At 39.9% G+C, this 13,532-nt stretch overlaps 1 protein-coding gene across 5 annotated transcripts in view; it reads right to left on the minus strand.

The window, feature by feature from the left end:
- The window catches only part of TIMELESS (timeless circadian regulator), a 56,179-nt gene that overhangs the window by 30,869 nt on the left and 11,778 nt on the right, over window positions 1-13,532 (minus strand). For all 5 annotated transcript variants that reach the window (XM_034412371.3, XM_034412374.3, XM_034412375.3 and 2 more), the window contains 8 exons: window positions 9,411-9,536; window positions 8,826-8,979; window positions 7,525-7,639; window positions 7,088-7,150; window positions 6,788-6,889; window positions 5,815-5,970; window positions 4,415-4,548; window positions 1,914-2,001 (listed from right to left, as the gene is read on the minus strand). In XM_034412371.3, the coding sequence (XP_034268262.2) occupies window positions 1,914-2,001; window positions 4,415-4,548; window positions 5,815-5,970; window positions 6,788-6,889; window positions 7,088-7,150; window positions 7,525-7,639; window positions 8,826-8,979; window positions 9,411-9,507 (909 nt within the window). In that variant the 5' untranslated portion in view covers window positions 9,508-9,536. The remainder of the gene's footprint in view (window positions 1-1,913; window positions 2,002-4,414; window positions 4,549-5,814; window positions 5,971-6,787; window positions 6,890-7,087; window positions 7,151-7,524; window positions 7,640-8,825; window positions 8,980-9,410; window positions 9,537-13,532) is intronic.

The following is a 13,532-nucleotide window of genomic DNA, read 5'->3' on the forward strand; positions in this document are numbered from 1 at the left end:
CAGGACAAGATTCAGCAGTCCATCTGCATTTAAAAGACAAAGGCCACTCTTTTGAAGGCAGCAAAGTCCACAGTTTGGACAGAGAGGACCGCTGGTTTGAAAGAGGGATCAAAGAGGCCATCTATGTCAAAATTGAACAGCCCTCTCAACAGAGGGGGAGGGATACAACATCATTTATCTCCTGTCTACAACACAGTCCTTTCAAGAGTTCCAAGAAGGCTCCACACCCATTTGGACCACTCAGTAACCCTGAGGACATAGTTAAACCTCCAGATGGCCTTAATGACTTTATTATTTATTTATTTATTTATTTATTTAATGCAATTTGTATGCTGCCCTATCTCCGAGGACTCAGGGCGGCTCACCACGGTAAAATGCATAATTCCTGCCAATATAAAATTAAAATCCCAATTTAAAACAATTTAAAAATTCATTAACACCCCCCCCCCCACATCAGTCCAGGCTGCGGAACAACCAGGTCTTCAAATCGCGGCAGAACGAGGGAAGGACAGGGGACATCTGGAGTTCCAAAGGAAGCTGGTTCCAGAGGGTGTGTGCGCCCATAGAGAAAACTCTCCCCCTGGGGGTCGTCAGTCGACACTGTCTGGCCGACGGCACCCTGAGGAGGCCCTGTCTGTGGGTATGCACCGGGCGATTGGGGATTGTCGCTGGCTGCAGGGGGTCCGACAAATATCCCGGGCCTAGGCCATGAAGGGCTTTGTAGGTAATAACCAGCACCTTGAACCTCACCCGAAGGGCAACCGGTAACCAATGCAAGTCGCGCAGGAGGGGTGTAACATGGGAGCATCGGGACGCTCTCATCACAACCCGCGCGGCTGCATTCTGCACCAGCTGAAGCCTTCGAGTGGTTTTCAAGGGCATTCTATAAAAGAATGTAAATGACCAGCCTTCTGCAAGGAATATAAATCCTTCCATTCCTCACCACCCAGTCAGAACTGAAGAAGCTTCTTGGATGGGAAGTGAAACATCTTCCAAAAAAACCCCCAGAAAGTCCAGTTGCCTCTTGAAAAAGCACCTTTGGGACTACCAGATGGAAAGCTTACCACAGCTATATTATTTCTGCAGAAAATTTTCAATTTCTTAATAAAGTGCAGATATAACATTAGACAAGCTTGGCAATTATACTGTTTTTCAAGTGAGTATTCAACAATATAAATGTCATTAATCAGAACATTTTCTAATGCACATTACAGTTTCTGTAAAAATTAGCTTAATCTAGAGGGTCTAATCCAGCCACCCCCAACCTTTTGGGTACCAGGGACCAGTTCCATGGAGGGAGGTTTTTCCATGGAAAAACTGGAGGAAAGGCATATTTCACATGTTGTCTGGATCCCGTATCTGTGCAAAAGGGGCTTCGCTCATTTGTGCTGCCCTGTCCCTAGTGGCCTGTGCCTCAGTGGTTGAGAACCCCTGGTCTAATCTAAACTTATATGGTCTACTTTGCCTGGAAAATATGGTTGATGATGGTGCAATCGCTTCTTTACAATTATGGATTGACCTAGATCTGGCAGCTTTATGAACTAGCGAAAAGAAGCTCAACCAACTGATAAGCTAAGAAAACTGGAAGCCAATTTATGAAAAAGGAATGAGCTGCTCAGGGGCCTGCGCTGGTGGATGAAGTCCAACACTGGCCAGGAATTTCTGATAGCACAGGGGCCTAGAAAACCCAATAGCTATAGTCGTCTTTTATTAAAACTTTCAGTGAGAGTGACTGTGACAAAGCTTTAGGCAGACAAGTTTGAGGACAAATTAAAGAACCACATGATCCATGTGCCCATAGCATCCCATGCTTTCCTTTCTCCATTTCCTATAAGTGCAGAATGTGCAGACGCTGCGTCCTGAAAAAATTCCACCCTCTCCAGACTTGCACATAGTAGCTTGAAGTGACTTACATTGTGTAGCCCCTTGTGCATCACCACATCTCTGTCCCCAATAGCTTTCAAGCCCTGAATAACATAACAGCCACCAAAGCGAGAGTGTCTAAGGGAAAAGAAAATAGGTAAAAGTGTGACTTTCATATGTAAATAAGATCCAAAATCATCCAACAAGGAGTTCTAAGCTGATTCATTCAGTTCAAATCCAAGGACTAGTTTTGTATATTTTAAGATTTCAGACAATCAATTAGAACAGACTCTTTTACCAAAATACCACCTTTTGAACAAGATTCAACAAGAGGAGGCAGAAATTGACTTTAGAGAAGGCCAGACTACTTCTGGCTAACCTACCTAGAGTTGTCTACTTTGATAGCAGCTGTTTTGCTCTTATGCAGGCAATAACTATATTCAATTCCCTCTGTCTATTTCTGTCTCTTAAACATTGTCCAGTGAAGCATGCGTGATGAGAACCAACTGAAAGAGTGCTAGACTTCATTCTTGCAAGATTCTTTTTCTCCTGCACAGTCCAACCCCATTTTATCACCAGTATTGAGAGATTCATTCATGTCTTCTGGCAGAATTAATGAGGCGATAACAATATACTTAATCAGGTAGTAATTTCTGGTTTACAGGCTATTGCCCTCCACATAAAGCTGTGGAATTTACAAATTTGTATTTAAACCTTCCTTGAATAGTATGGAAAGCTCAAAACAGTTCAGACTCTTCCTTTTTTCCCCCTTCTTCCATTTCTCTATCACCCAAATTTTAAACTTCTTGATAAACCAGTGGTTCTCAATCTGTGGTCCATGGATTCATTGGGGACCACAATGTCATCACAGAGAGTCCGTGAAGGAATGTTAAAATGTTAAGTCTTGGTGATCTGTGGCCATGCTCTGTGGCCACAAAAGGTATTTAAAATGGGTCCGTGGTGAAGAAAAGATTGAGCACTATTGTGATAAACAATCTCTCTTCAGCAAATGGGAAAATGGAATATTGTACAAGATTAGAAACTTAGCTCCGGTGGGACACCTTTTCTATTGAATATATTCTTCAGAAGAAGCGGTCCCAAGTTCTACCTTTATTTCACATGAGCAAGTGTGCTAATTTATGAATCATAACATCAACCATTTATGAAGACTGATACTTATCTATTTATTTCAAATCAAAGTTAAGTCCTCAATAATAAATACAATTTTTTTCAAATACAGTTGATTCTCCTGAAATCTTAATGCATACAAAAATAGGACTTTGGATCTGAACTGAATGAGTCAGTTTAGAACTTCCTTGTTGAATAAAAAAATAATTTTGAATCTTATTGGAGAAAGTCATCAAAAATAAGATTTAAAAAATAAATTGCAAAAAAATTAATGTAAAAAAAAATAATTAGTGACACCAGCTGTTCTAGATTAAATTTATGAACCATGACATTCTGACTCTGGCCGAAGCCAGAGGACTAAAAAGTTACACAGGCTAAAGAGCCATCTTTTGTAATGGAAAGTATAATTCACATTCCTTTAAACTGCACTGAAACAATTAAAGACTTTCTAAATTGTGCAAGGGGATTTTAATCAAATCAACATATATTTTCATCTTTAATTATAATGGTCACTTATTTTGGTTTAAGGACTTGTTAGAAAGTGGAAAAATTGCACAATTTTAATAACTGATACTAGTGCTGCTTTCTATGCAATTTTCCCAGTTTTCTCAAAGTTTGCAGTATTTTCTTTGATGTTGTTTCATTTTCAGTGTCACTGCTGTGTTTAAAAAGATGTGTTGTTGTTTGCAGAGCTTGAGCAAGAGGTCTATACACCATAAAACAAAGGGCCTCAGAATCTGAATCAAGTAAGGGCACCTTTCCCCCTTTAAGGGTTGCTCCTTTTGGAGTGGGAAGTGGGTTGTAGTAACAAATGTTACAATGTTACAACATTTGTAACACTCTTGTTGCCTCCTTAGCTCAAATACTTATTTTTGTGAGCCTGTGCAACAGTTCATCCAAGAATCGACTGATAGAACAATAAAATACACAATGACAAACCTATTATTTTACTTCCGTTTATACTCCTTTCATTTTTCTTCCTTTTTATTATTGTAAGCTGCCTAGAGTAGCCCCATGTTGAGATAGGTGGCAAATAAATTTAACAAACAAACAAACAAAAAGGTACAAGGAGGGTGCCCTAAATAGATTTGAAGCATCCCTGCCTGCTTAGGATCCGAATATTGTATGAGAAACCATGGCTGGGATTGTAGTAAAATTATCTTTGCAGGAAAGAAGTGTTTATTGGAAGGTTGCCCAGCCTAGAGATAGCATTTACAAGGAAGGGGAATGGGCTTCCTTTGTTAAAGGTTATAGGCTCAATTCTTGACTTTTAAAGGATGGCACAACAAGGAACAAAGAGGATCCTTTTTTTTCAAAATCATCCTTGGTGATTTTTGGATGGCACAACAAGGAACAAAGAGGATCCTTTTTTTTCAAAATCCCTTTTGGCTGGGAAAGCCAAGTGGGAAACCGCCACGCTCACCTGCTACTTCGCTGGAATACGCGAGTCTTCTTCTCAGCCTGTTCCTTCTGCCTCAAGACTTCCAGTTCTGCCACATCTATGCTCTGTTCCTTGGCTGAACGGGTCTGCCCTGTGGCTGCCAGCAGCTCTGGATTCTATTGGGAACAATTTTCTTCCAGCAAAGCAAGCTGTGTTTGTTCCCTCCCTTCCCTTAAATGCATGTACCCCAGCAGAAAGCAAGCCAATAGAGGTTGCACTGGATAAGGAAGCTTTTGACTCCCCACAACAGTGAAACTTTAAATGTTAATTAAATGTTTAGTTAACATTAAATTAGATTAAATGTTAATTTAAAAATGTTAATGACAACAGCTGTTCTAAGTTAACGAGCCACGATATTCTGACTCTGACAGAGGCCAGCCAGAACCAGAGGATGAAAATGTAACATGGGCTAAAGAATCATATTTTCTAATAAAAAGCAGAACTATCGATCTTGTTGATAAGTCCAACCATCTCTCAACCTCCTTTTCCCTCTTCCACTTTCTGAAGTTATAAAGGTAAAAAAATACAGGTGTCTCTGTGGGTTTTACCCTGCTAGTCATGACCGACCTTCAGGGGTAGTATTCACCTCCATTTCTTAAGCCAAAGAGCCAGTGTTGTCCGAAAACATTTCTGTGATCAGGTAGCCGGCATGACATCACCAGAGCACAGAGCATGTGGCGAAACATGGAACGCTGTTACCTTCCTGGATGCTTATATGTGGAACCTATTCATCTACTTGTATATGCATGCTTTCAAATTGGTTGGCAGGAGCTGGGACAAATGACGGTGGCTCATTCCATTTTGCAACATTCAAATTGCAGAGCCATAGATCTTTTTAACGGCAGGGATCCCTAACCTCTGGGCCCGCGGTCTATTTGGAACCAGGCCGCACAAATGGCAGGCCAGCGCGCACACGTGTAGCACAGCTCAACTTGCACAAGCAGTAGGCAAGCATGCATATGTACACATGCAACTCAACTAGAGCGAGTGGCGGGCTGGCACATGTGCATATGCCTGCACAGCTCATCTTGTGCAAGTTGAGCTGCATACACCTGTGCACCAATCCACCACTCGCACAAGTTGAGCTGCATGTGCATGCACATGCCAGCCTGTTGCTCACTCAGTCTGGTCCTCTTCCCTCCCCCCCAGCCGGGCCGCCAAGCCACAAAGGTTGGGGACCACTAGTCTTAAGACTCAATGTCTTAACCATTGAGCCACCGTATCCCTTTCTGAAGCTATATAAAAAATCAAAATTCCTGGAAATCTTTTTGGAGTTCCAACCTAGAAACACTGTATCCTTTGCTTTTTTTTTCTGCCACCTGCAGATATTTCCCACCCTATCCCAGCCTTCATTTCTGGTCCGAACAGACTTGCTTGTTTACCTGGTCACGGAACATAAGGGAGATTATCTCGAGCACATGCAGACTCCACTGCTGTTCACTTGGGGAGCTGGCCAAGAATTTGAGTAAATCATCCATCCCGCTGATATGCATAGCCCAGAGCACCCGGTCATGGATGTTGGCATCATCGTCAATGTTCTATGGGAGAGATCAGATGGGATTAACGGTAAGAATACTGATAATCCTCAAGTTACGACTACAACTGAGCCCTAAATTTATGTTGCTAAGTGAAACATTTGTTGTGAGTTTTGCCCCATTTTATGACTTTCCTTGCCACAGTTGCTAAGTGAATCATCGCACACATTTAGTATGACATGGTTGTTAACTGAATCTGGCTTCCCCATTAACCTTGCTTGTCAGAATAAAAGGTGAACAGGTGACCCCAGGACACTGCAATTTATTAAGCTTAAGGCATTCCCAACCCCTAAAAGAAACACAGAGTGTTGCCTTCAGCAATACTGCAGGGAGTTGTTGAGATAATGCAGATGAAACACTGAATAGGAAACTCCCGATTATCTGAATGTCATCAACATCACAGTCAGTCCTGCCCTGACTTCTGCCCTTGCTAGTCCGTATTGTTCATTTACATTTGAATAAATTGTTTTGGGAACTGTTCCTTCAACAGTGTGCTGGTTGGTGAGGCATTCCATTCCCAAGTTTTTGACCCTGAGATGGTGTCTCTGGAAGGTACGATGAGTACTTAGTCTTCCCCCCTCCCGACCAGCTCCTTCCCCCCATAAGTCATGACAGACTGGAAGCTAGCGAATGTGAAGCTCAAGAGAACGATGGCAGTCCTGACCATCACCTACAACAGCACCAGGTAGTATAACTCAATGAGGGAGGGATTTGGGAAGCCCGGGTTCCTCTTATCTGCAGATATATGCTTGTATTTTCACTCCAGTCATCATTGAAGGCTGGCATTTGCCAGCACAATGCCAGCCTTTCACTCCAATACCTTCTCTTCATCAGGATCAGCTGGCACATGCAACACATTGCGCACCAGAAGCAAGATGCGCTCAATTAACAGGTTATCTTCTTCCTGGCGCTGCTCCCAGTCCTAAGATGAGAAAGAAGGGATCATAGGAAACATATGTATTGGGAGCACATGAAAGAGATAAACTCAAGAAGGCGGCTGTTGTCTTCACTGCTCCCACCCCAGTCTTGATCGACAAAATCTTTGTCTTCTTTCACAATCCTTTCTTGTCCTCAAGCCACCTCCCTTTTGACCTGGGAAATGGGTCAAAATGAAACTCACCAGCTGCAACAGTTCATACAGCTTCTCACTTAACAGTCCAAAGACCTTATCATTGGCAAATGCCTAAAAGAATGGAGAAAGAAAAAGAATGTACTGCATTATGTTCCCGTGAAGACAGAGCAACCCCCCGCCCTCAAAGCAAGCTACAAAAACTTAGTATGGAAACTACAATCTGCTTCTTCCCTTTATTTGACTTTAAGTTTATTTTTTTAAAAAACTTCTATCCTTTACTGTTCTTCGAATTAGCTGCAATCTTAGAAGCTACAATTCTTCTTTCCTTCAAAGATCTTCAGTTTAAGCACAGCAAAATGTATTGTAAAAAAGCTTCAAGTGTAATTAGAAAGAGCACTGTAGCTTAGAAAAGCAGAGTCTTATTTCCTCATAATCCTGTAATCCTGCAAACAATGGAACAGGACTAGAGAAGACCTCCCACTCACTTCTTTGTAACCTTGCAGGTAAGAGACAATCTGTAGGAAGTGATGGCGGAGATTAATATCCTGGGGAATATTTCCAAAGCAGAGGATAGCTGGTTGAGTTAAATTCACCAATAACCTAAGAAAATAAGACACAGAGACTTTGTCAATGATTGTAACATAAAGCCAATTTAATCGTGTTGTCATTAAATCGCTTCAGTATTAAAACTCTTCACAAATATTTTAAAGCTATACTAATTTCCCACTGACAAATTTAAGCAATGAATACATTTCTACACTGATATATTACGTACTGGCTTCCTCAGTATTTCATTTTTTGTAAGTATTTTTCAGTAGTGAATTCCTAATTGCCACCTACCGGTATATTACACACAGTTCCAGTTCAGGATTTGGTTCAGTTTTAAATGTAAGTGGATAATGGCTTAATCCAGACTGGGATCACCATGTGTGACAAGCATGGGATTTAAAAATAATCTGGAGATTCTTTCTTTAAACCCATACTATATTGGCATGGTAAAGGGTTTAATTTTCTAAATAGGCTAGACTTCTTATTTTTCATTCTAACGTCCATCTGGATTGCCTTCACCTCCAGAGATAATAAAAATTGGTATGGCAGCTGCATTGCACATTTTAAAATTTGGTTCTTTAAAGGATATTAGTTCTTCCTCCCAGCATAATTAAAATAATCTCCCTCTATAGCTATGCCATATCCTGGCCTGGATTTAGATTAAATTAACGTATAATTAGTTTTAATAAAAACAAGAGGAGAGGAGATGCCACCATGTTCTGCTGAAAATGGATCTGTTTAGCTTTGTTGATTCTGTGAGGTCTAAAATAAGAAGAAAGAACTGGTTTTATTCAGGACATCTTTTCTAAACTGCCTATCTTCCAGGTGTGTAGACTTCAATTCCCAGAATCCTCAGCAATGGGTTGGGGATACAACAGATTATTTGGGACTTTATTAAGATTTAGCTAAAATTCTCAGTCATGTGATATATTTCAGAAATACACACATTATTCAAACTGACTGTGTTTAGATATTAAACAAAACTGCCACAGCATAGCCAACCATCAGTCGCATTTATATCTGGAGCCCTCAATTGTTTCAGACTAAAATTATCATAATCTCTTGCCGCTAATCAGAGTGTTAGATCTTATGGGACAGGACAAGACCAGGGTATGGATTGTTCCCTGATGTCTGTAATGCACACTCCTTCATTGCTATCTGCTACTGATATTCTTCATACTTAAAACCTATAACCAATAATCTTTCCTCCCATCTTCTTTCATCCTGCCATTCCTACCTGATGACAGCATCAAACAACTGTTTATCTTGGGAGTACTGGATGATAATAGGGATCAGGTCATTTTGCAGAATCTGAGCAGCTCCCAACTGTTGCCGAATATCCCGGGTCTCATCTTCATGGCGCAGATAGCGGATTAAATCTTTCACACTCTCTGGAGGAATTCAAGCCAAGTAGGAGACAAAAATTCAAATGGGTGCAAAGCTAGAGCTCACAGAATTGCTATCCCAGGATACATATTAGTTATGCCATATACTAAAGAAAGAATGGACAAGTGACTATGCTATTGAACTACAACGCCCATCCTAGCAGGCTAGGACTGATGAGAGTTACAATATCTGGAAGGTAACATATTGTTTGAATGATGAAGTTGTAGGACTAGGGAATTGAACTGTTTTGTTGTGTCCTGGAAACCTCCAAATAAGGATGACGGGAAGATATCTCCTAATTTTTTCAAAACCGAAACAAAAAGTTAGAAAGCCCCTTTACAAATGATTTAGTTGACTCCATCTAACAATCACTAATTGAGACATTAACAGCCCTTGCACATCCTCCAATATATACCTCCCTGTCTTGATCTCTTACCTATACAGTCTGGTTCTTTATGGTAGGTGTCCCCTTCTAAGAATCCAAGGGCGCTGCAAGTTGCTAGGAGTTCACAATTCATCATGTACAAGTCCATAAATCTCAGACTAAGAAAAAGAACAGAGCCTGCAGAGAACAGAGAGAGTTTAGCTGTGCAGTTGAATATTCATAAAGCAAGGGAATAACTTGATGAGACAATGAGAACTTGCTTAATGTCTACCACGGAAGCCTGCAAAAATCCAAAGCAGTTGTAATGTTACATGGGTCTATCCATTGTCGGTGTTTTACATTCTAGATCTGGCTTTAAAACAAATGACGGAGGGCTAAGCAAACTATCTAGCCTTTTAACTGTTTATTTCTTAAATTAAAATTATTTTATAAGAATGCTTTAAAATGTCTTGGATAGGGCTGCAATAAGCTAGTCTGTTACCCCTGTTCATGGACTGCAGACATACTACCATATACACATACATATGTGCAAATAAAACAAGTTCATAAAAGAAGTTTGAGGTATCTGGAACACATATGAGACCCTGAAGGAACAAATATTCACTTCTGGTAGAAATCCTAATTTGCAATTAAAACATAGTACCGCTTAAACCAGATTATCATAAAATAAACCAGTTTCTTTTATGTTTCTACATATAATCCAGTTTCCAAATTGTTATAGAGGCAAACAGCAATGTGAAATGTATCATATTATTCTATATGTATCACATATTCTACACTGACATTCTTACCTGAATTTATCCAAGCACATGTGTATGCTTATTTTTGACTCTAGCAATTGACTTTAAAATCAAGTCCCACTAAAATTAACCTTTAAAAATGCTAACTGCTGTACATGTAGAATTGTACAATACAGCTGAAAACATGTGTGATTTTTCTGGAAATAACTATACTGTTTTAAGGCAAAGACCTAGAAACTTAAATCAAGTGAACCTACACACAGGGGAAAATCAGGATCCATTGGATTGATCCAACTTGTTTTTTTCCCCCCAAAGGATGTTATTAACAACAAACTTTCCCATTCAAGAGACATAATACATACAATGAAGTGATTAATTAGCTCCACACTGTTTTGTAGGGCTCTTCAATACTTTGGGCTTGATTTCAATAATGCCCTTTGAAGTGTGTAAGAAAAAGGAAGGTAATGCCTCTCTCCAATTTTTGAAAGCAGCCACCCCATGTTCCCACTGGAGCTATAACATGACTTACGAACAAATGCAGCTACTTTAAAAAGCAGCAAAGTGTTATTATCTTTATGTCCCTAAATGCTCAGAAAAGTACTTACTTTCTCCTAATAGAGAAAGAAACAAATAAACAAATAGGTTGACTCAGCCTTCCATCCTTTCTAAGGTAGGTAAATTGAGGACCCAGTTGTGGGGGCAATAAGCTGACTTTGTATAAATATACAAAAGAATGAAGGCTATTGCTTAGCGCATTGTAAGCCGCCCTGAGTCTCCGGAGAAGGGCGGCATATAAATCAAATTAAAAAAAAAAAATCCACTTCCAAAAAAAAAGGTTGGTTATCAAGCACAACAAAATATGAGGACTATCAGCTCAGACCACCATCAGTTTAGTAAAAACATGTCTAGGACTGAGGAAATCCTGTTTCATGTCTACTTTCAACCTCGGTTGTTTATTATTGCAATTACAAATTAAAATAACAGTCTCAGCCACTGGAGATTTAGGACCATCATTCTTTCAATATATATTCTCTCAAAGCTGCTGTTATGGGGAGAAAATTGGAGGAGGAAATGCCATATATATCACCTCCTACTCCTGGAGAAAAAACAGAATATAAATCTAACAAACAAATAATAAAAATACTAAAACAAACATCACCAGCAGAATCCTAACCCCCGTGAACCCAGCACTCTGGCCACAACAAAGCACAACTCCTCCATTCTCTGTTCTTAGATTCTTTAATGAGTAAAATAAAAGGAAATCAGCAAACTAGTTTTCTATACTGATTACAAATTACCTGTACAAATTGGACTTGTACAAATAATAGGATAACTAGGCATATATACGTATTCTATGTCAAACAGCTCAGCCTCAACCCCAAACAAGATTGAAATTTAGGGCAACCTACAATCTAAAGAAGATTGCAAGACAGCAAATCATTACTGAGGGCTAAAAATCATAAGCAATAGACTTTTCCTCATAAACTCCAGATAAACCACTGCACAACTTATTTACCAGCCAAATCTTCCTCCTGTGATTTTCATGCACACAAACTCCTCAGATAAGGTACGGCTATAATCCTTCCAAACTTCCAGAGGCTATGAGAGATGGGCAGCCAAACAGAGAGACCACTCAGGACAAGAGGTCTGACTGCATCTAGCAAAATCCCAACTCCTTAAAAAAGGCTGTGAGGAGAGGGGGGAAGGGGGATTGCTTGTTTTCTCCACCCACTTTTGACAAGGCAATTCACTATTTCCCACATCTTAACTCCTGCTTTGTTCACACTGCTCTCAAGACAACAGCATAACCTGGTTTACATAACTGGTCCACTTACCCAGCCTGCTATAGGGATCTAACCTACTTTCCAACAATCTTGGAGGTAATGATAACCACGGTCACTATGCACAAATGTTGGGGTATGGTAAATGAGCAGATATACTGCAGAGGGACTTGTTAGAAATACACAAACATTTGGAAGATGAGATAATATTAAGAGGTTGAATTGGGAGACCAAGGTTCAAGACCCTCTAAGCTCACCAAATAATTTTGGGCCACTCACACTTTCTCAATAGAAACCCCCTCAATCATTGTGGAAATAAAATTGGGATACTACTCTATGTAAGGTAAGCCTCAACTTAACAGTCATTTGTTTAGTGACTGTTCAGTTACATCACTGAAAAAAGCAATGTACAACTAGTACTTGCACTTAAAACTGTCACAGCATCCCCATAGTCACATGATCAAAATTCAGGTGCTTCGTAACAGGCATGTATTTAGGGTAGCTGCAATGTCCAGGGGTCCTTTAGTCGCCATTGGCAACCTTCGCAACTGGCTTCCAACAAGCAAAGTCAATGGGCAGGAAACCAGATTCACCTAATGACATGATTCACTTAACAACTGTGACAAAAAAATACAAGCAGAAAGCAACAACCATCTTGCTTAGCAACAGAAATTCTCATTCCAATTGTAGTCATAAGTCAAGGACTACTTGTATTGCACACCCCTTAGGAAATAATTCAGAATACGGACTCCAGAAGGAAGGAGCAGTGGTGCTTTTGACCATAATCATGCAGTTGCTTTAAAGAGTTGCAGCAGAATATAATACAATGCAGAAGTGGAACTGCCTATCATTTTGACATCATCTTCTAAAACCCATCTATCATAGTCATAATCACCAAGAGGTCCATGAAACTCAACAGCACTGCATTTTTCCTGACAAAAATGCAATCTACTGGTGTAATCACCTTGGTTTCAATATTTAATTGACAGGCTTTCAAGATTCTGTTATCATGCCCTACGACAATATAATAGCATTCCTGAAATCCTAGCAGCATTCTGACCTGTCCTATCTCAAAGAACTGACAAATCCAATTCAGCTAGGGTACCAATAAAACCGGGAAGGCTCTCTCAGAGGAGACATTTCATAGAACTGTTCTCTCTCTTGATTTGGGTATTTTGGAATCCCAAAATTCCAAAATACCAATACCAACATCAATTTTCTTTTGATTTAATTATTCTTTGGTATATGACTTTTGTGATTTGGATCGTTGTCTTGCTGCCTGACCCACTTTCTCTTGAGGTTCAGTTCATGGACAGATACAGACATTTTCCTGTGGAATTTGCTGATGCAATTCAGAATTCATAGTCCCATTAGTGATGGCAAGCCGTCCCGGTCCAGAGGCAGCACAGCAGGTCCACTGTGTGCTGTGGACCTGCTAGTAGGATATTGCAAAGAATAGAATAGAATAGAATAGAATAGAATAGAATAGAATAGAATAGAATAGAATAGAATAGAATAGAATAGAATAGAATAGAATAGAATAGAATTCTTTATTGGCCAAGTGTGATTGAACACACAAGGAATTTGTCTTGGTGCATATGCTCTCACTACATTTCATAGATAAGATAGTGTTCTTGGAATGCAGTGTTTGC

The sequence above is a fragment of the Pantherophis guttatus genome, chromosome 2 (assembly GCF_059756535.1).
Source record: "Pantherophis guttatus breed Tessera chromosome 2, ASM5975653v1, whole genome shotgun sequence".
Taxonomy (NCBI): Eukaryota; Metazoa; Chordata; class Lepidosauria; order Squamata; family Colubridae; genus Pantherophis; species Pantherophis guttatus.